We start from the raw sequence: 27,076 nt of genomic DNA on the forward strand, positions 1-27,076 counted from the left end.
ACCTCAATGATTCAAACTCGTATAGATACCTCAGATCAATTTTTTACAGCAAGAGCTATAAAAACTTAAGCCCTGTCCCCTCATCCTAAAGAAAATGTCACATTTGACATAGAAGCGTGTATAATTTGAATAGTATAAATTCAGATAAAGACTACAAAGAAATGTTCACAACTGAAAAAATTACCTGAAATTCATATGAAGAAAAAACAGTTTTCAATTGTCAGTTGGCTGCATTAAAAAAATGTGTTATGACAACAAAAAATTGTTTAAATACAACATGAATGGAGGAAAGTAACACTCCATGAAAGGAGGAAGATGACACTCCATGAACGGAGGGATTGAAATACAACAATCCAATGAACTAAAAGGTATACAAAGTCTTGTAGTTATAGACACAAGTGTGTGTGTGACAAACTAAAATAACTAACATCTAACAACTAACTAATTAACCAATCAACAAACTAACTAATTTTGGAATCTGTTCGAATTTGCTGGTACATATATTCTAACACCCCCCCACCCCCCTCTCAAGATGGACTATGGAGATCAACAATAGTCCATCTTGAAGATGACAAATTCTTGAATTTTTCCCAGCTTCTGATGACAATTTGCATTCAACACCTGAGAGGGATTCTATGCTGTCAGCATTGATTCATCAGATTGCTGATGATAGTATGCCTTAAGTCCCAAACCATGTACAAGGTAATTTAATTTGCAGTTATTCAAAGCAGCAAGAGCTATCTACTATACTGGAGACAAATGAAATATTGAGATCCAATGATGCTGAAGATGAATTATCTCTCAAAGCAATCACTGAGAATTCAATTTCCAATTCCCTGGTCCATAGATCCGATTCCCTTTTTTTTTTTTTTTTTTTTTTCAGGGCATGTTCTGATATGATTACTGTAGTTCAAGATGGTAAAATCAATTCTGAGACCAATGAGAATCGTGCCGTTTTAGTCAAGGATGCACATGTTTCAAATCATATAATCAATAAAAGTTTTGTAGAATTTTTTTAATCCGAACGCTAAGGACTGTTGTTTGCCTCCTTTTCAAGAACTTTTGGTAGGGGTAAAACAAGAGAAAGAGGATGATTTATCTCTTATTCAAAGCTATGGGTTGATCCAAAACAGATAGAGAAAGGCCGGTTTGATGAAGTTGTACCAGTAGGAGATTCCAGTGACTACCTTCCTTACAATCAAATGCAGTTTCAACGAGCCATATCCCGAGTATTGACCCTAAAATTTCCTCTTCAGATGGCAGAGAAGTTCCTGAGTTTTGTTTAGAGGACATATCATTTAATAGGGAATATGACGATACATCTCAACACATGGTTAAAAGTTTTCCCCATGAAAATTTGGGGCAGTGAACTTCCCCGTCTGATTGTGAGGAAGATGGGAGATGATGTGAAATCAGATCATCAGACTAATTTTGACTCAAGCTCTGATACCATGTTAAATTTTTGAATTCAAACAATGTATTAAACTACATAAAAAGGAGAAGAACAAAATGCACTCCATGAAAGAAGGAACGTAACACTCCATGAAAGGAAGAAGATGACACTCCATTAAAGGAGGGATTGAAATACAACAATCCAAAGAACTAAAAGATATACAAAGTCTTGTATTTATAGACACAAGTGTGTAACATCTAATAACTAATTAACTAACTAATTTTGGAATCTGCTGGTACATATATTCTAACACATTTTTCAGAGAGTAGTAATCGCCGGGAAGAAAATGGGACAATTATGGGAAGATGAGAATACAATTTCCTTTGGACCAGAGTAGTGTTCAAGCGTTCACTTAACGGAGCATTTGGATGGAAATGGATAGAAAGGACGCTTTGCACAATAAACAGTGAAATTAAGGGTGAAAATGCCAAAATTAGAAGGTATAGAAGTTTTGCACAGTAAAAATGAAATGTATAGACATTTTGTGTTAATTACCGTAATTTTTATTATTAAAAGAGAGTACAACTGATTTTTAATAATTTTGTGTATTTTTAAATTACACATGATTTTTGTCCATGTCGACCATTTTTGTCTTGTTGGAATTCACATTCATATATTTATATAGGTTGGAATCCAAAACTTCATGTTTAAAAATTATAGATCAAAAGCAACATTGAAAGGTTGAAGAATCAACCTGACTTTTTCGCGGCAAGCCAACTGTTGGGTTTTTGATACCCAATAATCCTGGGCGTTGATGTTAAACAGTGTCGGATAGTCGGATTAGATTTTATAGGCTTTGGCCGATGATTGAAATATTTATTAACACACTCGATTAATTGGCTCAACCCGACAAACAACTTGAGGGTCGTTTGAAGCAACTTAATATAGTTAATGTTGCTTACGGCCCATTTACGTCTTAGATGGCTCAATTTGTGTTCCGCCCCTTTTAACCATTAGTTGGTCTATGAGCCCACTATATTATTACACCCTAAAACTATATATTGCCCTCATTTGTTGAATGAGCCATGTGTGTTTTGCAATTGAAAAGAGGCAGCCAACATTTTCTCTAGTTTTCTCTCTTGAGCCTTAAAATTGAATCTGTCTTCCTCTATTCTTGGTGATTCATTGCAGCCACCATATTGTGTTCTTTGTGAACACATTGACTTAAGCAACCGAAGTAAGAATCCTTGTTTGGTTGGAGCCATTGTTGGGTGTGTTTAATAAAATTGAGATTGGTGAAATTGAGACCGAAAGATCCACCATCGGAGGTCGATTATTCAACACCAACAACTACCCGTTCCAAATCCTCTCTCCTAGAATATCTCCAGTTTAACCTAAATTTGCATTCAATTAACTACCGACGATAAGTAGGATTCATTTGGAGAATTCGAGGCTAAAGAAAGAGGAAGAAGTTCAAGTCCTCAATCAAAGTATTGGCTATTCTTAAATTTCACCTTAAAGGGGTAAATTTAGTTGGATCTTTTAAAGACTTTTTAGAGGTTCACAAGGAGTCACTGAAATCAAAAGTTTCCTTATTAATCACTGAACTCTAAAAAATGTAATCCAATCGGTCATTGAGTGATGGATGTAATTATATTTTATAAAGTTCAGCAACTAATGGGGGAGACTTTTGAACCTCAGTAACTAATGAGAAAAATTTTAAAGTTTAGTAATCCCTAAAAATCTTTCGTAAAGTTAGTAACCAATCAGGTAACTAATCCCTATTTTTATTAATTTTTAAAGTTTTTTGGTCTGTCTTTTTCTTTCTTTTTTGTACTCTTCATAATTTTATTCACCCTAGCATAGTTAAACTTAGGACAAAGAATAGCCTTTTATTTCGAAGTAACCGACGAGATTGTCTGCTGACCTAAGTAAAAAAGGCAATAAGGGTCTATGCAGTCAACTATTTGGGAAGAGAATGCCTTCAGCATTATCATTTAATAGTATTCAACTTAAAAATTCATACACATCTTCAATTTAGAATCTAATAAATTTCTAGTTTTTATTCAGTTATGTCCTGATGGAAAGATGAACAAAACTAAAATTGCTCATGGAACTAGTTGACTGCATGGACCTTTGTTGCTTCTTTGATCTTAGAGAGGTTAGCAGACAACTTTGTTGATTACCCTGAATGACATAATATTCTTTTTTCTAAGTTCTGCAACATTACAAAAAGTAAAATTGTGGAATAAGAATAAAAAAAAAAGATAAAAAAATAAAAATGGAGGTTAATTCCCTGATTGGTCACTGAACCTTGGGACTACAAAAGACTCCTAGGAAACTTTACGCAAGGTCCAGTGACCAATCAGAGAATTAACCCGATTTTTTAGGATTTAAAAAGTTTGGGATATTCAATACAGATCTTTTGAAATTATCTAAAAGTATTATTGTATTCAATCGAGACTTTTATAAACTTTTAAAAAGCTTTTAAAAGTCGCCGCATATTCATAAGGATGTTAATGAGTCGAGCTAAATTGAGACAAGACGAGCTAAGACGGCTCGTGAGCTAAAACTTGAGGCTCAAACTCGACTCAAGTAAAAATTATTCAAGCTTTTTTGGCCCGAGTCGAGCTAAACTTTTGTTTGGTCAAAAAATTTAGACTCGACTGGACCCGACCTTTCAACTTGGGTCTTTATCGAGACGAGCCAACTTATGATTTTTTTAATTTAGCATGTAGGCCTGCCACAAGCACAAGTTGCGCTGCTTAATAGCAGGCAGCTACACATTGCCTTTGCAAACAACAGCAGCAGGCTAAACTTTTTATTTTTTATTTTTATTTTCTAAGGCTTAGTTCTTCAAGGATTGAAAGTGGCCCATGACATGAGCTGAGCCATAGGTCACCAGAGTCGGCAAGTCAAATTGACATCGTATATATTCAATTAAAACATTTAAAAATTTTGTATAAGTTTTGGAGTATTTAAATTGTTAATAACTTTTAAAGAGTTCTGTAAAAGTCTTTACGATACTAATTTTTAAGCAGATAGTACTAAAATAATATCTCAAAAATTGTCTCTTATTCATTCCAAGATTTTGGGTGACTTTTACAAAAAATAAAAAATAAAATCAATACTCTTCCTTCTACGGATGAACATTGGTCATGATTAATTTTTTTTTTTTACTGGTTATATTTATTTTTCTTTGTTTTCCCCTCTTTGTTGTTGTTTTTTTTTTAAAATATTTTATCTCTATTTTCTATGAAAAATTAAATTCTAACTAAAGATTATTATAACTTTTTTTTTTCTCATCATTTTTTTTAAGAAAAATACTTATTTGTAATTGAAATTTATAGGATTTTATATAGAAAAGGACTAATTTACAATCTTATTTAGCCCTTTTTTTTTCATCGTTAATTCCAAAATATATTTTTCTCCATCTAATTTTTGACCACACATTGTTTAATAAAACAGTATTCGAAAATCCAAATTCTTTTTTTATTTTTAACCACATATTTTTCATCAAAATATTATCCAAAAATGTATTTTGGACAAACAATGGAGCTCAAACAAGCTCTTTTATCTACAAGATTTTATATTGTTTTGATTATTATTCATTTAATATTGTTTTGATTATTATTCATTTAATTTAGGTGACTAAAAGTTTTAATTTTTTTTTAATTATTATATGGGAAGGTGAAAAGGAATTATGAGAACCACCATCTAGTATATAAATTTTTACACTATTGTTCTAGACCACCTGAATTTTATTTTAAATGAAATTTTTTTTAAAAATCTATTGAATTCTACAAACATTCATAAGAATACGTTTGATTGTGAGCATAAAATTTGTATGGAAAAAATAAGTTCTAGGTAGTTCGACTATCTAGAACTTATTTGTATAGAAATTATTAATTAAATATATTTGATTGATTGAATTTTTAGCTTAGAAAATATCATATTTGTTCATTTTTATTGATAGGTGGATGAGAGATGAAATAAATGAGAGAGAAAGAGTGAATTACCTAGAAAATAAAAATCAACATTGTTTAAAGAAAATATTTTCCTTATTTTTAATCAAACATAAAGAAAATTGTCAATCAAACAATCCATATATAAAAATTTAATTGAAACATAACATTTTGTTTAAAATTTTTTATGAAAAGTAAAGTCAAACAAACACATTCAAAAAGTTTTAAATGAAAATCTAGGCTTCTATTAATTTCATAGAAATCAATAAAGGATCATGAAATTATTAAAAAAGTCCATGAAATCTTTAGAAGGAAGCCCCGTTGGATGACCATTAACTGGAGAAAACAAATTTTTGAATAGTGTTTTTTAATAGAATGTGTTTAAAAAGTAAAAAAAAAAATTTAAATTTAAGTGTAGAATATTTTATTGTCTGAATGCATGGTTGAAAATGAGGATGAAAATAATAACTTATATGCCCCCTGTTGACACGCTAAAAGTGCAGCCCAATTCGAATAGCCCAAAGAATGAAACCCAACTGGGCAATTCAGGATAAAGGCCCAAATAGGGTTATTAATGAATGCAGTGGAAGCCCACGAACGCGATAACACCATCGCCCAAACTTGCAAGACGCCCAAGATCTGAGAAAATGAAGTGCCTTGCAGTCGCCCAGAATTATGACCCTGTTCTCGCCCAAACCTTCGAATCGCCCATGATCTTAGTAAACATAAGATGTTATGGTTATCCAAAATTGCAATTATCGAAGCAGTTATTGGGTAATCTTATCACGTTCCATGATTCAAGGATGTTCAGTTGAGGACGGTTGAACGACAAAGAATAATGGCAGTAGTTAGAGACGGCAGTTCCACGATAAGTTGGCCACCATGAAGAAAGTGGGCAGTTATGAAGCAATTAAGTGGTTTCTAAGCGGTTGATCACGAAGAGATCATCAAGGGAATATAAAAGGAAGAAAAGACATAGAGCAAAGGACCCCGAATCAAACACTCTCAAACAGAGAATATGTAATTTCAATTCCTTAGTTTAGACTTAAAACATTTCTTTTAAGTACTCGTGTGCTTGCGCCCCTGGGAGGCATTCTGTTTAAGTTCCAATTGTAAAGTCATCACCAATAAAACACCCATTTTTGAGACTTTGTTTCAAGAGGTTTGTTCCTTTCACAATCGTCTGATCCCTTTTTAATTGTTAGCGACAACCCGCGCGAAACAATTTAGCACGCCCAGTGGGACTTTGGTGTTTGGTGTTGAAGATACAAGAGGTGAAACAATATGCCTCAGAAATCCAATAAGGAAGCAGCAAGTCAGGGAGGAGTCCAGTCTGTGATCGAGCGATATGAGGAGCAGCATAACTCTTCACGAACAGATGGACAGAATCAGAGCAATCACAGTCGTTCCGAACCAATGACAGAGTTGAGTCCTCAAACCATGTGTGCATTACTCGGAGAACTCACACAAGATGTCGTTGAATAGGTAAATCTACAAAGTATTCATATTATGGAAAGATTTACCCGGAATGGGAATGCACATTATGACAACATGGCCAAACAACTGAATATTTTGAACGAAATAATGAATAAGTTAGTAGGCCAGATTTGTCAGCCAGTTGTGTCTCTTACAAATCACTTTCAAACTAGGACAATTGTGGGACATAATCCCCCGGTCCTAAGTTTAAATCAAGGGGTAGAACCACCTTTTGATCCCTCTACTTCAAACCAGGGGACTGGTGTAATACCAAATCAGAATAGTGGATTGGTACATCTAACTTGGGGGGTAATCTAAATGTAAGAGATAATGTCCTAAATAATGGGTAGAATACCCCACGTGTTAATGATGGAATAAATGTTCAGGCTAATGGTAACAATGACACAAATCATGGTAACTTTGTTGCCAATCAAGGACCAAACATCAGGCCTCAAGCAAATCAACTGGTCAACCAACCTGTAGGAATTCCATATGACCCCAACGTCATGTTGAGAAATCAGATTATGGAAATCGTACAGGATCAGATGGCTTTTGGAGTACGTCCTGTCATTAGGCCGACTTACACAAAGTCATATCCTGATTGGGTAGACCAAGCATATCCATGGCCTAGAGGGTATGAAGTGCCAGAATTCTCATTGTTTACCGGTTTAGGAGAGGTGTCTACTCTAGAACACATAGGGCGATTCACACTGCAAAGTGGTGACCTAACTGATTACCATAAAACGAGGCTGTTCCCTAGTTCATTAACAAGAGTAGCCTTCTCCTGGTTCATCAATTTGCCAACAAACTCTGTTCAAATATGGCAACAATTGGAGCAATTATTCCACGCTCAGTTTTATAAGACTGAGTCTGAAGTTACTTTGGCCGATTTGGCGAATCTATGTCAAATGCCAAATGAATAGGCAGAAGGTTTCCTTCAAAGGTTCAAGACAACAAGAAGTAAATGTTTTGTATCTTTGCCCGAAAAGGAGTTTGTTAAAATCGCTCAAGGTTGTCTAAATTTTGATTTAAAGAAGAAGTTCCAAGACAAGGAATTTCCTGATCTTTTCCAATTGAGCGCGAATGTGATTAGGTATGAACGATTAATAAGAGAAGAAGAACAAATGAAAAATTCTAGCAAGGAGACTTATTATAGAGATCTAAATTTTGATGTTCATACCATTAATGATGAGTATTACGATCAAATCGAAATGTGTTTGGCCAAATTGGTTAAATGAGACACGTATACTTGTCCTATAATGGCTAAGCCTAGGCCGTTGGGCAAGGATGAGCCTATAAAAGATGAAAACATAAAGGCTAGAACGTTCTCGTTCGATGTAATCAAAGCTGACCTTATATTTGATAAATTATATAAGGATAAGCAAATAAAGCTGAGCGATAAACATAAATTGCCAAGCCCTGAACAAATTAAGGGTAAAAAATATTGTAAGTGGCATAATTCATGGTCACATTTGACTAATAACTATTTGGTTTTTCGCCATGTGTTACAGGATGCCATTGGAAAGGGACGAATTACGTTTGAGGATAAGAGGAAGATGGCAGTGGATGAAAATCCTTTTCCACAGTCACTTGGAGTGAACATGGTGACGTCTGGTTTCAAAAACAAGTTGTCAAAATTCAAGTTGGTTATAGATGATGGAGAAGAAGACCCTGGACCACATCTCAGTGTCTTTGAACGTATCAAAGGGAAGGAGCCCAAAAAGGACGAAGACGTCCTATGTGCAAGATGCAAAGAAGAAATGAGTGCAAATGTAGAGAAATCAGGGATATGACAACATCACCATCGCTCTAGTTTTTTCCCAAACGCTCAGCCTGGTAGAGGGAGAGATACATTGTTCTATAAAGGATCGCCTTTTGAAAGGCAGTTTAGGCCAGTAAATCAGGGGAGAATATTCAGACTGCAACCTCGCCAATCAAATGTATGACATTCATTCCAGTATAAGGCTGGAAGGGCGATACCTTTCAACGAGATGACTAGGACCCAACAGAGGCGTTTTCAACGGAATTATGGGTGAATGATGAGGTAACAACAGGGAATGCTACGCCCTAAGGCATCTAGGCTACTCGAGGCAGTCAATCAAAATGTTCTCAAAGACAGTGAAGAGACTGGTACAGGCGAACCTATGGAAGAATTGCCAAAGACTTCTTCTGGGAGGTCAAAGTTTGAGCGAGACAGAAGGGATGGAGAAGATCCAGATCAGCCCCTTACTATTCAGTTTGGTACGTTGCCTCCTGTCGTGGCTAATAACTATTTACTAGCCAATGAGTTCAAGAATAAAGAAAAGCGAAAAGAAGAAAATGAGGATATTGAAGAGAAAGCATGCATGTTGGAATATGAAGAAGGCCTAAAATGGTGAAGAAGATGATGGTATGACAGACATCGAAGAAGAAATCGATCTGGAAGCAGAAAGAAGAAGAAGAGGAGTATCGTACAATACTCTGTTGAAGTAATTACATCGAGAGGGAGTCCGTGAAGTAGACTTATTGGGAGAACCATCTGAGCGTTCTTTCGATTTTTACGTGCTGTAGGGACCCCCAAAAGGAAGAAGAGAGTGCCTCGCTCTGAAAAGTATGGATCACCTCCAAGAATAATGCCTCCTCCCACAGGTTGGGTAACTGAAGAAGAAGCAGTAGAAAACAGTAAAAAGGAAATTTAGGAGACAGAGGCTCAATGCGATATGTTGTACGTTGACTTATTACAAAAGGGTAACTCGACAGAGGACAAGCAGGAAATGGAAATAGATGCTGTCGAAAAAGTTATTTTTAAGAGACCAGCCATGAAATTGACCAAACACTTGAGGCCATTGTACGTTAAAGCTCTAGTTAACGGCATACCTATGGCAAAAGTGCTTGTCGATAATGGAGCAGCTATAAACATCATTCCATCTAGGATGATGAGGAAATTTCACAAAGACAGAAGGTGATATGATCCCAACGGAAGTCATCCTAACAAGTTTCAATGGAGGAACAACTTCAGCTAAAGGGGTTATGCCATTGGACATAACTATAGGAACAACTACTAGGACCACAGTTTTCTTTGTAATAGATGGTCCCACTAGTTACAATGTGTTATTAGGAAGAGATTGGATACACGAAAGTCACTGTATACCTTCATCGCTCCATCAGTGCCTAGTTTTTTGGAATAACAAGGGCGAAGTAGAGGTGGTGCAGGTCGATCATAGGCCTTTTGTCGCAGAAGTAAACTCAGTGGAAAGGTTCATGTACAAAGGAAATTATGGACTTGTCAGAGTAGTCCAAGATGGAGAAGAAAATCAGATTGTCGCGCAGAGTGAAGAGCCATTTTCGGTGGATACACTCACTGAAATATTTAGTCAGATGAGGCCAAACATAGTGGCCCTGGAGGAGCCAGTAATTGGCAAAAGAATAATCAAGGAGTTTTAAATGAGTTGTAAGGAACAAAGACAAATGGTCGATATTCAGGCCTTTAAAGCCAAATTAATGGCTTTCAATAAAGAATGCAAGGACAAGACGAAAGAAGCAACAGCCTTGAAAGCATTGAGAGACAAACCGGCAGTGTTCGAGTTGGAACAAAGTATTGGCCGAGAAGTCAACAAGGTGAATTGTTTGGAAGAAGAAGTGCCTACAAGGGAACTGGACGACGAAGTGATAAGGATTGCCAAGCCTGGATACGCTCAAGCACAAGACCCCCTAATTAAAGTGAATATTGACAATGAAGGAGAAGATCGCCTAACGTTCATCGGCCAAATGCTCGATCAAGAGGTTAGTGATAAATTAATCGCTTTATTAAAGGAGTACAAAGATTGTTTTGCTTGGGAATATGAACATATGCCTGGTTTAGATAGAGATTTGGTGGAACATAGATTACCAACCAAGCCTAATTTTAAACCTCATAGGCGACCTCCTAGGCGTTTCGCTCCTAATGTACTCCCTGAAATTAAGGAAGAGATAGAGCGATTATTAAAAGCAAGCTTTATTAGAACGGCCAGATATGTTGAATGGTTGTCCAATATCGTACCGGTAGTAAAAAAGAATGGTAAACTAAGGGTGTGCATAGACTTTAGGAATCTAAACATAGCCACACCTAAAGATGAATATCCAATACTCACGGTAGATTCTTTAGTAGACTCGATTGCCAGACATGTAATGTATTCCTTCATGGATGGGTATTCAGGATACAATCAAATTTATATAGCCGAAGAAGATATACACAAACTGCCTTTAGATGCCCTGGGTCTCTAGGATGTTTTCAATGGGTAGTTATGCCTTTCGACCTGAAAAATGCAGGAGCAACTTATCAAAGGGCAATGAATTTGATTTTTCATGATATAATAGGCAAGTTTGTTGAAATGTATGTAGATGATATAGTGGTCAAATCCCTTAAAGAAGATGACCATTTTGAACAATTAAGATATTCATTTGAGCGAATGAAGCAATATAAACTAAAGTTAAATCCCTTGAAATGTGCATTTGATGTTAAGGCAGGGAATTTTCTTGGTTTCTTAGTACACAAAAGGGGGATTGAACTTGATAAAAATAAAGTGAATGCCATTTTAGAGGCTAAACCACCTAGCAACAAAAAAAAATTGCAAAGGTTTCTAGGCCAAGTAAACTTTTTAAGACGCTTTATTTCCAATTGTGCAGGGCGAACTAAAGCTTTTTTTCCGCTTTTAAAGTTGAAAAATCAGGACGAATTCGTCTGGAAAGAAGAGCATCAAAAGGCTTTTGAAAGTCTAAAGACATATTTATCAAGTCCACCAGTGTTGGTATCACCAATTCAAGGATGGCCAATGAAAGTGTATGTATCGGCTGAAGAATAATCAATAGCTAGAATGGTTGCGCAGGAAGACCAATTTGGTGAAGAAATGGCGATTTACTACTTGAGTAGACGGTTAACAAAATGTGAATGTAATTATTCTGTCATTGAAAAATTATGTCTTGCATTGTATTTCACATGTACAAAATTAAGGGCTTATTTACGGCCCGTAATCATTTATTTAATTTCTAAAGTAAATTTGGTTAAGTATATGTTCTCTCGCCCTATTTTGCACCAAAGGGTAAGCCTTTGACATTAGCTTTATTAGAATTCGAAGTACAATACATACCTCAAAAGGCAGTCAAAAATCAGGTTTTGACTAATTTTCTGGCCGATCATCCATGCCTTGATATGCTTGAAGAGATTGAGTTAGAGATCAATTCATTCGAATTAAAACCTTGGGTTTTATATTTCGATGGATCGAAAACCTCTAAAGGCGCAGGAGTAGGAGTAGCATTGATAAATCCTTTAGGGATTTGTTACAAGTTCGCATTCACTTTGAACAGGATGTGCACCAACAATCAGGTCGAATACGAAGCCTTAATCGTGGGCCTATAATTAATGATAGATATGAGGGTAAAGAATGTCATCATTAGAGGCGACTCTCAATTGGTAATTCACCAATTGATTGGTGATTTTAAATGCCAAAGTGATTCCATTATAAGTCAGTATGAAATCGCCCAAAAATTGTTGGAAGAATTTGACCAAATAGAGCTTCAATGTGTTAATAGGATATATAATGACGTAGCAAACGAATTGGCCCAGATGGCCTCAGGGTACTCAAAGGTTTTAAATTGGAAATCTACTTGTGAGTATGGAACAATATTGCCCGTGATCTAAAGAAGGGCGAGAACGATTGAAATTCATTGCATACAAGATGGAGATGCAATAGATTAGAAGACAGAGATTAAAAGGTTCCTTAAAGAACCTAATAAAGGAGAAAGTAGAAAAATGAAGTTACGTTTGCTAAACTATACATTGATAGATGAAGAGTTGTTTAAGAAACGATCTGATGGTATATTACTAAAATGTGTAAGTTTGCAAGAAGTCAGGACGATCATGGCTGAAGTGCACGAAGGGATATGTGGAGCTCATCAAGCTGGCCAAAGGATGAGATGGTTAATTATTAGGAATGAATATTTTTGGCCAAAGATGGGAGAATCACGCGTTCAGTATGCAAAGAGTTGTCTAGCATGCCAATAGCATGGTCCAATACAAAGGGCGCCAGAACGAGAGACGGCACCTATTATCAAACCTTGACCATTTAAGGGTTGGACGATAGACCTAATAAGGAAGATTTATCCCCCATCATCCAAGCAACATACCTTTGTTATAGTTGCAACTGATTATTTCACTAAGTGGGTAGAAGCGATACCTTTAAAGGAGATCACCCAAAAGAATGTCATAGAATTTATCCGTGATCACATCATTTATAGATTTGAAATTCTACAAACTTTGATGGTAGATCACGGAACATCTTTAAATGGGATCAAGTGAATAAATTCTTGAGCGAGTTTGGAGTTAAATTAGTGAACTCCACACCATATTACGCTCAATCCAACGGACAAACAGAATCTTCTAATAAAATTCTAAAAAAATATTATAAGAAAAATGATAGATGAAAATGCCAGAAATTGGCACGAATGTCTAAACAAGGCCTTATGGGCTTATAGGACGTCGCGTCGGTCAAGTACCAAAATTACTCATTTCCAACTTACTTATGGACAGGAGGCTATTTTGCCTATGGAAATCAACGTGTAATCGATCAGAGTGTGTTTGGAACATAAGTTAAGTAGTGATGAGTATGACGAATCACTAGTTCAAAACTTATTGGAGTTGGACGAATTAAAGTTGGACGTCCTAGATAGATTGCAAGTTCAAAAACGAAGAATGACTAAATTTTATAATAAAAAAGTTATAGCTAAGTCGTTTAGCCTGGGCGAATTGGTTTGGAAAATAATATTCCCTTCGGATAGCAAAGATCCAAAGTATGGCAAGTGGTCGCCCAATTGGGAATGACCATATAAAGTAAATAATGTGTTGCCTAATGGAGCCTATCATTTGGAAGATTTAGATGGCATCAAGTACATGAGGTTCATTAATGGCAAATATTTAAAAAAATATGTTCCTTCCTTATGAGAAAGTGAACAAATAAAAGCGTAATCAAATCGCGTTGAACAATCATAGATTAAAAAGGGTCAGAACGAAATACGTTCAAATAAATTCCTTTATTATCAAACGTTCATTACAAAGTTGTAAAATACAAAATACTAAATGTTCTACAAGCTACAATTAAGAGCAAACTAATCTCCCGGTCGATCGCCAAATAAGAGGGTGAACTGGCCTTAATTGCCATCCTGATCGCACTGCTGCAAAGGCAAGCAGAGAGGCCGAAAAGCACTCTCAGCAAGCAAAAAGGTAGAAAAAGCACCCTCACATCGCCTTCCTAAATGCATCGCTGCAATAACGGGCACGGAGGCTGAGAAGCACTCTCAGCAAGCAACGTGGCTTGCAGGCGTCCTCAAAAATTATCTTCCATCATCGAACTCTTTATAAGGAACATGGAGACGATGGGAAGAACTTTACTGCTGGTCAAAAAATATTTCCTATATCTCCCATACCAAAAGTGACATCGAGAAGGATGGCAAAATGGGCGGATCAAATGATCAATTTCCATGGAAGACGAAGGTTTTGGATCGATTATCAGAATGCCAAACAATGGCAGCAAATTGATTTTGAAGAAGAGAATGAAAATAAAAATGACAAGTGTGGAGTATAGGTGCATTTATAGAGGCGTGAAGGTGAAGAGACATAATATGAATAGCCACATTCGTGCCTAGTAACTAAAATCAAATGGCCCGAAGTCTTGGAAAAAGAGACAGAAACACCAAGAGAAAATGTGCGTGAATCTTATCATAGCAGTTAAATGATTGGAGGGTTGACGATTAAAGACAACGTCAGTAAATACACAAGAAGACAAATCAATCGTTCATTAATGATAATGGCTGCTAATATGTTCAGAATTACCAATGGACATCAGTACGAGGTTACAAAGGGAAAGTTAATACGAAGTTACAAAAAGAAAAATTAAGGCATTAAATGTCTTAATTATAATTCGCCCCAAACTGAACGAATTCTTTCCCTAAGTCTCCCTCAATCCTCGCTTTGCTGAGAAGTAGTGACATTCAATTCAGCCACAAAATCATCATCAACCTCCAGCTTCTTGTACTGTTCAATCAAAGACTTGGTTCGTTCAATTCCTTGGGAGGCATTGCGTTTTTTAGCAGCCATTCTCGCCTTGCAGTCGTCCATCCTTGCTTGAAGCTCCTTCATCTGTGCAGCCAAAATGGTCATCAAAGAGTCTTCAATCATGACTTCAGAAGAGATTTCTTTCAGTTCGTCCTCAGCTTTGTTGATCTCCATAAGCAAAGACTCTCTTTCAGATACAGCGCGAGGATATTGAGTACTTTTGACCTTCAGTTCGACATTTTTGGCCAGCAAGGAGAGAATCTCGGAATGCATAACTTTCAACGTCGCTTTAAAATTAGCAGAAAGATTGAGCGACGGAAGTGTCAGTGCTTGCGCCAACTTCGCACTTAAATGCTCAAGCTTATCCTTATGTTTGGCGTCACTAGCCTGACCAATGTCCATATCCATAAAGGACATACTCAAATATTGACTGCTTGAGGAACTTCATATCTTCCTCTGAAGAAGCAGAAGGACGACTGATTGAAGCAGGGTGAGACGTTTTGACTTGTCCCCAGGAAGTGAACAAGTCTTAGATGGAACGCACAATCTTGTCAGCATCCTGCAAGGAAAATTGCCAACATTGACGGTTTTCACTACAATAAACAAAGTGGAAGTAAAAGTGACGCAAAGATTACCTCATCAGCAATCTTGAGAGGTGGCATATCCCCAGCCAAATCTACCACATGTGGCTCCACCACTTGTGAGGACATCCCCTTGTCTGAGCAAGAAGACTTTGCCACAACGGGCAAACCCATGGGAGCATCTGCAGAACTTAAAAAGCAACAAATCAAAAACCAATAGCACAAGCAAAGGTAAAACATCAAAAAATGTATTACCTTCTGGCTCTACGTTTGGGGGGTTGACACCCTGGGAAGAATGTAGCTCATCCATTGGTTGTGAAGAGGATTTCGGGACTGAAGGTTTCTCTTTAAGTGTAGTCCCTTCATCAGCTAGTTTGGATGAAGCAGCCTCAGCAGAGGATGATGGAGCAGGAGCTGCCAACACCAAAGCCTTCAAAGGAGAGGCTGAGCTTTTCTGAGAAGTCCGAATAAACCATCAGTACATAGAAAAGTTTCAAGTATAGAAAGGTATGCTTGTGAATAAACTAATTTAATTACCTTTCTCTTGACGATGAGAGGAGTGTCATCATCATCTTCCTTCAAAATGGGAGATGCCGAGGCTGGCCGTTTGTGGCTTGGGACACTCTTAGTTGCAGTGGGCTTGGTAGGAAGAGACGTAGATGGACGAACAGACTGTTTAGCACGAGCAGAAGAGGAAGGGCTCCTAATGGACACAGGGGTGACCAAAATAGGTGAAGTGGAAAAAATATCCGGGTGATCCGGTGAATGGAAAGCGCGATTGACATTAGTTGCAAACAATCTGCGCTGCACTGATGGCCAGAGTTGTTCAAAAAGGGGATGGATGACATGGCTAAAATTGAAGGGGGCTATTGAAAAGTCACTCGTCAAAAGAATATTGCGAGCATCTATAGCTTCTGCCTCTGCCTTATTAATGGTGTGGAAGCGATCTATCAAATTTCTTGAATAGCAAGGGGGAACCGGCCAAGTTTGGTCAAAACCAAGTTGACGAACAAAAAATTGGGGAGCATATATTTCAACCCTAGCTTTGGCATTGGTTCCGGTCAAAATATCATGGAACAACTACCTCCCGATCAAAAACTGAACCCAAACGAGCAGAGAGGTGCTCGCACTATCCAGGGTGGATGGGGGTTGCACATAATCTGGAGTTAAAAAGGGAGGAAAAAAAAGAAAGAAGGAATTGAATTCAAAGTATAAAAGAATGAAAAGATGTCCCTTCTGGACATATTTATAGGGCTCAGTAGGTCAATGGCTAGCCCATAGCAGCTAGCAAAATGACGGGAAAAGGATAGAGCACCCAGTGATGGAAAATAGGCTCTCAACCATATTTAAGTGAACTAAAGAGGCCCACTGTCAGTGGGAGATGTACCATTCTTCAATTGGAATTGGAGAGAAGCCATGTCTCTATAGAGGGCGACCAAAAAGAAAAAACACAAATTCAGAGGTCTACCACGCGCCAATTCGTGCGTTATGGGTAAATAGCTCATAGAAGGCTTCATGCTTGGCACACACAGAACATATTTACAAAGCCAAATCTTAAGAGGCCACACGCTCAGTATGGGAAGGCTCAGCACTCGAGTGATTATAACAGCTTTGCAGGCTTAAATAGGACTCGGTGAGTTTTCTATCAAATCTTGGGGCGACACCAGAAATCAAAATACCAGGGAAAATGGTATCGCCCAAAGGTGGTAGATTTACTAAGGCCCCAACATCCCTTAAAGTAATGGACATGTGACCAAGAGGGAAAACAAAAGTATTATACTCAGAGGACCAAAAACTTAAAGCAATAGAGAAAAGCGCTGGATCAAAAGTAGGGGGTTGAAGAGAGATTTCTAACAAATCAGAAATCCTAGCATTATCAAGAATTGCCTTGGTAGGACCATGGTCCACAAGGCGAGCATGTCATCTACGGAAAACAACATCAGATTTAGGCCAAGTACGAATACCTCTTTCGCGAAGCGGCCTCAGCGGCAAAAAGTTCAGAAACTGAGGGCCTTGAGTACAAGGGAACAGCTGGCCCACCGCCACTTGTTCGACGGCCTCGACGTTGTTGAATGAAGGACCTAGATAGAACTCATTGAGTTTGGCATTGGTTGGTGCAAGGAAGTTCGGAGTTATATATGGCCGAGTGAGGATTTTCTGGAAGTCTTCGAAACTGAAAGAGTCACCAGATTGAGATTGTGAAGCAGCCATTAGGAATGAAATAAGGTTTTGCTGAAGTTTGCTTGAGAAACGTAGCAAAGAAGCAAGAAGATGAACAGTAATATTGCGAGAGAGAAGCGCAAAACAATGAGGCGTGATTTAGTAGTACAATAAAATGGCGTGTATTTGGAGGTTATAAGGGTTTGTAACATCGCACCTTTTCAGGCTATGGAAGAAAATAATGATTGAAATTCTTGAAAATTTCAAATGTTGCTAGGAAACACAAAGTGAATATGGCAAAAAATTAATAATTGGTATTAATTCTGCTATATTGGGGGGTAATTGTTGACACGCTAAAAGTGCAACCCAATTTGAATAGCCCAAAGAATGAAGCCCAACTGGGCAATTCAGGATAAAGGCCCAAATAGGGTTATAATGAATACAGTGGAAGCCCACGAACGCGGTAACACCATCGCCCAAACTTGCAAGACGCGCAAGATCTGAGCGAATGAAGTGCCTTACAGTCGTCCAGAGTTATGACCCTGTTCTCGCCCAAACCTTCGAGTCGCCCAGGATCTTAGCAAACATAAGATGTTATGGTTATCCAAAAGTGCAATTATCGAAGCAGTTATTGGGTAATCTTATCACATTCCACAATTCAAGAATGTTCAGTTGAGGACGGTTGAACGACAAAGAGTAATGACAGCAGTTAGAGATGGCAATTCCACGATAAGTTGGCCACCATGAAGAAAGTGGGCAGTTATGAAGCAATTAAGTGGTTTCTAAGCGGTTGATCACGAAGAGATCCTCAAGGGAATATAAAAGGAAGAAAAGACATAGAGTAAAGGACCCTGAATCAAACACTCTCAAACAGAGAATATGTAATTTCAATTCCTTAGTTTAGACTTAAAACATTTCTTTTAAGTACTCGTGTGCTTGCCCCCCTTGGAGGCATTCTGTTTAAGTTCCAATTGTAAAGTCATCACCAATAAAACACCCCTTTTTGAGACTTTGTCTCAAGAGGTTTGTTCCTTTCACAATCGTCTGATCCCTTTTTAATTGTTAGCGACAACCCGCGCGAAACACCCCCTAAATTTAATGAAGCTGAATTTTATTGCACAGCGGGTTTTGATGTCAAACCCATATCTCATGCTGCTCTTAAGATCCCGCATCTTTTGTAGTTCATAAACGTCAGCAGTTAACCAATGGGAAGGAGGTGTTTCAATGATTCAAGTTGCCTCCGGAGGCATTGGCTATGAATTTGTGAGCCCATTTACTCCATCCCAAAAAAAAAAAAAAAAAAAAAAGATTCTGACATGTGGGTTTGGACTTGTTTGCAATTCTACAATTTTATTTGCTTGGAAGAAATCCAATGTATGAGAGGGATAAATTCATTGCACTCTGTAGTTGTGAATTGTACATTATTCTTGGTGTGGTTGAATTTTCGTGGTGTTACTATGTTAGTATCTGCCTTCAGGAATTGTATTAGGCAAGATTATCACTTTCTTCTTGAATTATCGACTTCAATGTTTTTCTATACTGCTTCTGATTATGTGGGAAAGTTCAAAGTTGATTTCTAAACTATCCGTTCTGCTAGAAAATCGTGCAAGTTATACTTGTTGGAGTCTGGGATTTTTCTGCGAAAAGAAGCAAGTTATTCCTCCCTATTAGTTGTCATCTCCTGTCCTTGTCGTTTGGATCAAATGACAATGTAAATAGGAATCAATGCCTTGTGTAAATCATAAATAGGAATCAATGCCTTGTGTAAATCATTCTGCCAACTTTTTGCTGGTTATGGTTGAAATGCGACCGTGCTTTTGCCTTATGTAGGTTAGACAATTGTTAGAGAAAAATGACAAATGATAGGTCATTGCAACGTGTCGCAATCCTAATAAGGCAACAGGACTTCTGGAGTTGAAGAATAGTTTGCTGATATTCATCAGTTAGATCTTAAAATTGAAAGCGCGGTAGAGGTATTCTTGCTGGTTAGATGATGTACCAAAGTAATCAAACTTGAACACTTGTAGATTATTTTATATGATATTTATCGTGTTATAAACACATTTTAAGCTCAACCATAAATGCTCATTGTTTCCCATTGCTTTTTAAGTTTTATATACTCTCAGCAAACTTCTCAGGCTTGATTTTATTATGCATTCTATACCACTTCATACTAAGTATATTTCAAATTTCAGGAAGTAGCGAAGAACCCAAGAGAGAAATATGGTTATCTGAGTCTTCTTGTTAATGCATCTGGCATTCTTTCAAAACCTGATGTTATGAAGCCAGGCGAATACTGTTTATTGAATGCTTATTTTGGCATTTCTGCATTTCAATGAAAACATCAAAATTACCCAAAATGGCATATTGCAAAATCAGTCTTAATGATAATTTTGCAACAAGAGAGCTGAAGAAGACAGTAAAAAGGCGGGAAAAATTCTGTATTACAAGTCAATGAAAATGGCGTGATACATTGGGTATTTATAGACAGTGCAGTAACTAGAGTGTACAAAAAGACTAAAATAACCCTGTGCAAATTACAAATTTATCTCAATACACCCCCTCAAGATGGAGTATGAATATTCAATACTCCCATCTTGTTTAGCAACAGCTGGAGTCGTGTTCCACTTAATGATTTGGTTAGCAAGTCAGCCAATTGATCATGTGATACGGTATAGATCATCTTTACTTCTCCCGCTTGAACTTTATCCCTTACCAAATGACAATCGATCTCTATGTGTTTCGTGCGCTCATGGTATCAGAGCAGTGAAGTTTCTTTTGGCAATGGCAAGAGAGTTTAATCAACAAGTAGAGGTTCAACATCAGCCAGCTCACGTTGATTCGGCAGTCGATCCTTCTGTTGCAGATGCGAGTGCTGGAGACGCAAATACTACTGTTAATCGATCGATAAATGATCCTAACATTCCTTATTATCTTCACTATGGCGACAATACAGGTATGCAGCTCATATCTATCATGTTGTCTGAGGATAATTACACCACATGGAGTCGTGCAGTTATCATAGCTCTCAGTGTCAAAAATAAGGAAGGTTTTATTGATGGATCCATTGTTAAACCTGCTGTGAATGACCTGCTTTATGGTGCTTGGAGGCGATGCAATCATGTAGTTTCTTCCTGGATCATAAATTCCATTCCAAAGGAACTTTATTCAAGTATAATGCATAAAGATTCAGCTCGGCAGATTTGGATCGAACTAAAGGATCGCTACAGCCAAGGAAATGGAACTCGAATTTATGAGATAAAGAAGCAAATTGTTTCAATCTCTCAAGACAATAACTCCATCAATTCTTACTTCAATCGGTTTAAAGGTCTATGGGAAGAATTAGACAATTATAGGCCGGAAGTAAGTAGTGCAGGCTACAAAGCTGAAGATCAAGTTATGCAATTCCTAATGGGTCTAGATGATCGATTTTCCAGTGTGAGAAGTCAAATTTTATTAATGGACCCACTACCTTCACTAAACAAGGTGTTTTCCTTGGTCTTACAAGATGAAAGGCAGAAAGGAATTGTTGCTAAGAAACAACAGAGTTTTGATGTAGCGGCTTTTGCCAACAAGGTTGTGTCTAGTTCATATGGAAATCAGAGACACAATGTATCCAATCAAACTCAAAGGAAAGGAACGCCTATATGTACTTATTGTGGAATGTCAGGCCATCTCAAAGAGAAATGTTACAAATTGATTGGATATCTCCCTGGGTATAGGCTTGCCAAAGGGAAATCTTCAGTTGCTAATGCTGTATGTCAGGCGTCCCAGGCAAATAATTCAGAGCTGATTAATTCTTTGTCCAACCTCACTATTACACCAAGTCAACGCCAGCAGATTATGACCATGCTTGCTCCACAGCTACAAGGTCAACAACCTCAGGAGGTTATGTCTTTTTCTATCCATGCACCTGATGCCTTTGCATTTTCAGGTAATCGTGCATGCTATCTAAATCCAGGTAAATGGATCATTGATACTGGGGCTTCAGAACATATGGTGTGTTCCATTAATCAATTGACTGTTGTGACTAGTAAAACTAAAGGTTCAGTAAGATTACCAAATGGGGATATTGCACAAGTTACACACATTGGTATTTTGAAGCTATCTGATACATTAACCTTGACTGATGTATTAGTTGTGCCAAGCTTCAACTTTAATCTGATTTCTGCTAGCAATCTTGTTATCAAGCATAAATGTTTATTGTTATTCTTAAATCACTTTTGCTTTATTCAGGATCTTTTCACCTGGAAGACGATTGGGGTAGGGAAACTTGGAGATGGTTTATATCATTTCCAATGTTCTGATAATCAATTCAATGGGCAATTTTCTTCCACTTCTCAAAGTATTCCAACAAAGTCTATCTTTCCTGTTCTCAACAATGTAGCTTCCTTCAGTGATGTACAGGTTCCTACTCTACACCTTGATTGTAATAATTCTGATCCTGCTGTATGTAATCTTCCATGTAAAAAGGATATTCATACTGACATTGATATATGGCATTGTTGAATGGGACACATTCCTACTTCCAAACTATCACTGTTGCATAAAATTGTACCTACAATTACCTTTGATCAACATTTGCATTGCACCATTTGTCCTATAGCAAAACAACATAGGCTACCTTTTCCTAAAAGTGACACCAGAAGTTCAAACATATTTGATCTCATACATTGTGACATCTGGAGACCACATTTTATTCCTGCCTTAGATGGTTCGAAATATTTTTTGACCATTGTTGATGATTATAGCCAAATGGCATAGACATATCTTATGAAAGAAAAATCTCAAACTAGGTCCATCATCCAATCATTTTATAATTTGATCCAAACACATTTCCAATGCAACCTAAAAGTCTTAAGGTCAGACAATGGATCTGAGTTTCACATGCATGATTTCTACCTTTCCAAGGGAATGTTGCATCAATTAAGCTGTATTGAAACACCCCAACAAAATGGGGTTGTTGAACGCAAACACCAACATTTACTTAATGTAGCTCGTGCCATAAAATTCCAAGCTAATTTACCTAACCAATTCTGGGGAGATTGCATATTAACTGCCACACACCTTATCAATCGAACTCCCACTACTATTCTTGGAAACAAATCTCCTTTTGAAATGTTATACCAAGAAAAACCATCTTACAATCATCTAAGGGTCTTTGGATGCCTTTGCTATACATCCACCCTAAAAAGGAATAGAACAAAATTTGATCCACGAGCCAAGCCTTGTATATTTCTTGGATACCCCCATGGCATGAAGGCCTATAAATTGTATGATCTTCAATCCCATTCCATCCTTGCTTCAAGAGATGTCATATTTCATGAGAACATATTTCTATTTCGTAACTCAGATCTCCTAAAGTCTTTATCAAATTTCAGTTTTTCCCTTGAAGTTGATCAGCCTCTATTCCATCCACATTTTTATCCTTCTGATGATATTCCATCTTTCCCATCTGCACATACCCCAGTAACTCATTCGAATCATCACTCCCCAACATCAGCTACTTCTCCTCCTAGTTTTTCTTCTAGCACTCCAGAATTCAGTTTTGATCATCATTCTCCTATGAATTCTGATTCACCTGTTCTTGTCACTCGAAAATCTAACAGAACCAAACACCCTCCTTCATACCTTCGTGATTACCATTGTAATTTGGTGTCTCAGAAACCTTATCCCCAATCTGATTCCTTGGTAAAAGATTCTGCATCTAGTAAACAGTACCCCATTTTAGATTATCTGGGCTACAATATGCTATCTGCTCCTCATAGAAAATATGCACTGGCTCTCTCTACTATCTATGAGCCTCAATCCTATGCCGAAGCATCACAACATCAGGATTGGTGTAGGGCTATGGATACTGAATATCAAGCACTTGTGTCCAATAATACTTGGACTGTCACTAAGCTGCCTTCTCACAAGACACCAATAGCTTGTAAATGGGTGTTTAAGGTCAAGCTTCATGCAGATGGTTCGGAGGAAAGAAAGAAGGCTGGCCTTGTAGCTAAAGGGTTCACACAGCAGGCTGGGTTGGACTATGAGGAAACCTTTTCACCTGTTGCAAAACTGGTCACAGTGAAGACCTTGTTGGCTGTTGCGGCACAGAAATGTTGGCACCTTCATCAGCTGGATATTAATAATGCTTTTTTGCATGGTGAACTCGATGAGCAGGTATATATGCTTATGCCTCCGGGATATGAGGAGCAGGGTGTGGATGGAGAGCAGCTGGTTTGCAAACTAAACAAGTCCATTTATGGACTTAAGCAAGCGTCAAGGCAGTGGAATGCAAAGTTGACTGCATACATCTTATCAAAGGGGTTTAGGCAATCAAAATCAGATTATTCATTGTTTTGTAAGGAGGAAGGCGGCTCATTTACAGTTCTCCCCATCTATGTAGATGACATAATTATAGGAGGCAATGCTCTGATACCATGATAATTTTGCAACAAGAGAGCTGAAGAAAATAGTAAAAAGGCGGGAAAATTTTTGTATTACAAGTCAATGAAAATGGCGTGATACATTGGGTATTTATAGACAGTGCAGTAACTAGAGAATACAAAAAGACTAAAATAACCCTGTACAAATTACAAATTTATCTCAATATTTAACTTTGATCCTTTTGACAGTGAAATGATTTTTAACGTGTTATTATAGTTAGCTTAATTGTTAGGCAATTTGTTGTCAAACGACCCCCCGGGCTATGATGTAACCCCGATTTTATTATCAATCGGCCTTGGCCATATGATTGATTAGTATATCGACACAATTATCGAGACAACTCAAACCACATTCGTATGGACCGTTCGAAGCAACCTACTATTAATAGTGTTGCTCACGGTTCGTCCCATCTTCTTGGAAAGCTATGTTATTAATTTGAAGCCCATTATCTTTGAGTCGAGCCTTGTTTGGTCCACTAAATAATCCTAACCTAACTTACCTTGTTTGGGTATTTACCTGGCTTATATTCTTGTCTTTCTCTCGGCCTCAAATAGAAGAATGCCCAACCTCTCTTCGTGAGACTCACCTCTCCGTTTTCATCTCTTCTCTGTGACCTTTGTGGTTAATTGCTAGTGGGCATATTATTGTACATCATCTTCCCAACCCATAGCAACCGAAAGTGGGGCGCCCTTCGTGGTGGTATTGGAGTTTTCTCAATCCTTGGTGGTGTCGACTAAATAGGTGAAACTGAGCCTGGTTTGAACTTGGTGTTTGCTGAAAATCGGCCCTACATTAATGTTTTCTATTCTTGACTCAGTAAAATGATTTTGTTCACTTCCAGTATAGAAACAACATTGAGCAAAGTATAGAGAGAATCCTTGCTTCTTGCTTATGAGATCAATGCCGTTGGTCCTATTTTGGTTGTCAAGGTGTCTCTCTCTCTTTTTTATTTCATTTTCCCTGCTAAGAAAGATATGAGAAATTAGATTCGGTGCATTGTCTTATTTCATTTGCAATTATTTCAGTTTTAAGGTACATGATCTGTTACAGCTGCAAATAACTTTTGTAGAGATCAAGATTGCTAATCAGAAGTTATGTATATCTCAGTATACAAAACATTCGCATTATCAAATACGTGTTGTATTGCAGTTGCTAAAGAATAAAGTTTTCTCATTTCTGAAGGAAAATAGTTTCGATCCTTATATTCTTATCTTGATTGAGAAACTTATTACGGAACTAATCCTATTGATTTATGATTCGTATGAACAGCAAATGTGGCCCTAGCTCAAGGTTGGAGATGGCTCTGGGACAAAATGATATTTGACTATCGTTACCAACATCAGTGCAGGGTCGGATCAATTGGAGATAATCCTCTTTGAAAATGGCACTCATATAGGGAATCTAAGTCGCTCTTACACAGTGTGAGTATTTGCTTTTTGTTGGTACCCTTGTTGGACATGACATTTTCCTTTTGAAACTTGAACTTCTTTGATTTGGTACCTCATATGTATTAAACCTCAAACTTGGAAAATAGCCAGAGAATTCATTTAGTTAGAATGTACATGATATGTAGTAGTGTTTCTTAATTGTTGAGATAAATGGGTTTATTTTTTTCATGTATCGAATCCTTTTGGCTCGAATCAGAAAAGAAAAAAGAGGAAGTGATAATGCTTTCTTGATTGTCTTAACTCCATTTTTTCGATGCTTGCAGTGATCAAGACTGTATCAGTGAAATTTGCACACAAGAGAGATCCAATCAAATGCATTTTATTGCATCCGGGCATGGTAGACACAGATTTATCTAGACCATGTCAGGGAATTGTTCCAGACAGCAAGCTCTTCACCAAAGAGTTCTCAGTCCAGAAGCTATTAAGCATCATTAACAATGCTAAGGGATCAGAAAACAGCAAGTTTTTCACCTGGGATGGTCAAGAGATTCCATGGTGATTTTATTGTGAAGATTGTAAGTAAGTTTCTGGGTCATAATTGCAAATATTTGAGAAAATTATTGAATCCTCTTATTTTATTTACTGAGGTCGTTTTACTGTTTAATGAATCTTTTGGATTACCCGATATAAGTAGAAAGGTAATGAAATGCTGTTAGCATGAGCAATAGATGAAACTTCTCGTTTTGATTCTAAATTGAAAGTCAAATTACGTGCATAGTGCAGTACACCAGCAGTGAAGAATCCACTAGGATTTGCACAGAACAGTGCGTTTTATTCAACATCTATTTCATTCCTAACATCACAGCAATCTTTGATCATCTCCAAAGCACGAACCTTAGTGGATCCTGCAAAACGAATATCGATTTAGACCTTTTGTATATTATTATGATACATAAATGAAAATTTTGATCAGTTGGGTGGCACTTACGTTTCGCAGTTTGTGTTCATGGAAACAGGGAAACCAACTTTGATCTTGCAAGCATTCGGGATCTGGGTCAAGAACTTCTCCTGAACTCCGGCAAAGTTCTTGACACCGGCCTTGAGGCACCGGCAGATGGCCTTCTTGTCATTGACAGATTTCACGGTCTGTGCAAGCTGTTGCAGGCCGCTGCAGCATGCAGCGGATGGCTTCGCGTCCTTCCCGGTGGCAAACGAGATACAGGCAGCTGCCTTCATGTCAACCGTGCCACATGGGATGGCTGCATTGCTCAAATGAGCAAAGCAGTAGAGAAGGGAGAGGACAAGAACCATGGAGAAGAAAATGCTCTTCATTTTTTATATTCGGTGTTTGAGTATACTGGAAGTCCTAATATTTTATAGGATATTGGATTGGTTGGTTGGGGGCTCACTGGGTTTATATAGAGAAGGCAGGGTGATTTTGTTCATTGGTTTGTGTAAATTGAGGTTTCCTATACCATCTGATGGATAAAATTGCAGGGTCTCATTGGGGTTGATGATGCTCTATCTTCATATCTGTAGAACTGGATATTACAAGTATAGGGGTGAAAATGACCTTTTATATTATGTATTGACTTTTTTCATCATACATTGTA

The 27,076-nt window shown here is 37.5% G+C and overlaps 1 protein-coding gene and 1 pseudogene across 1 annotated transcript; one reads left to right on the forward strand and one right to left on the reverse strand.

Annotated features, from left to right (window-relative positions):
• Positions 1-1,310: 1,310 nt before the first annotated feature.
• Positions 1,311-26,542, forward strand: LOC111370036 (annotated as a pseudogene).
• LOC111370272 (non-specific lipid-transfer protein D, cotyledon-specific isoform-like) lies at positions 26,191-27,076 on the reverse strand. Its single transcript, XM_022991948.1, has 2 exons — positions 26,452-27,076; positions 26,191-26,368 (listed from the first exon to the last, which is right to left on the reverse strand). Exons 1-2 carry the CDS (start codon positions 26,793-26,795, stop codon positions 26,359-26,361), a joined length of 354 nt encoding a protein of 117 aa, XP_022847716.1. The 5' UTR covers positions 26,796-27,076; the 3' UTR covers positions 26,191-26,358.

This window comes from Olea europaea, chromosome 21 (genome assembly GCF_002742605.1).
Source record: "Olea europaea var. sylvestris chromosome 21, O_europaea_v1, whole genome shotgun sequence".
Classification (NCBI taxonomy): domain Eukaryota; kingdom Viridiplantae; phylum Streptophyta; class Magnoliopsida; order Lamiales; family Oleaceae; genus Olea; species Olea europaea.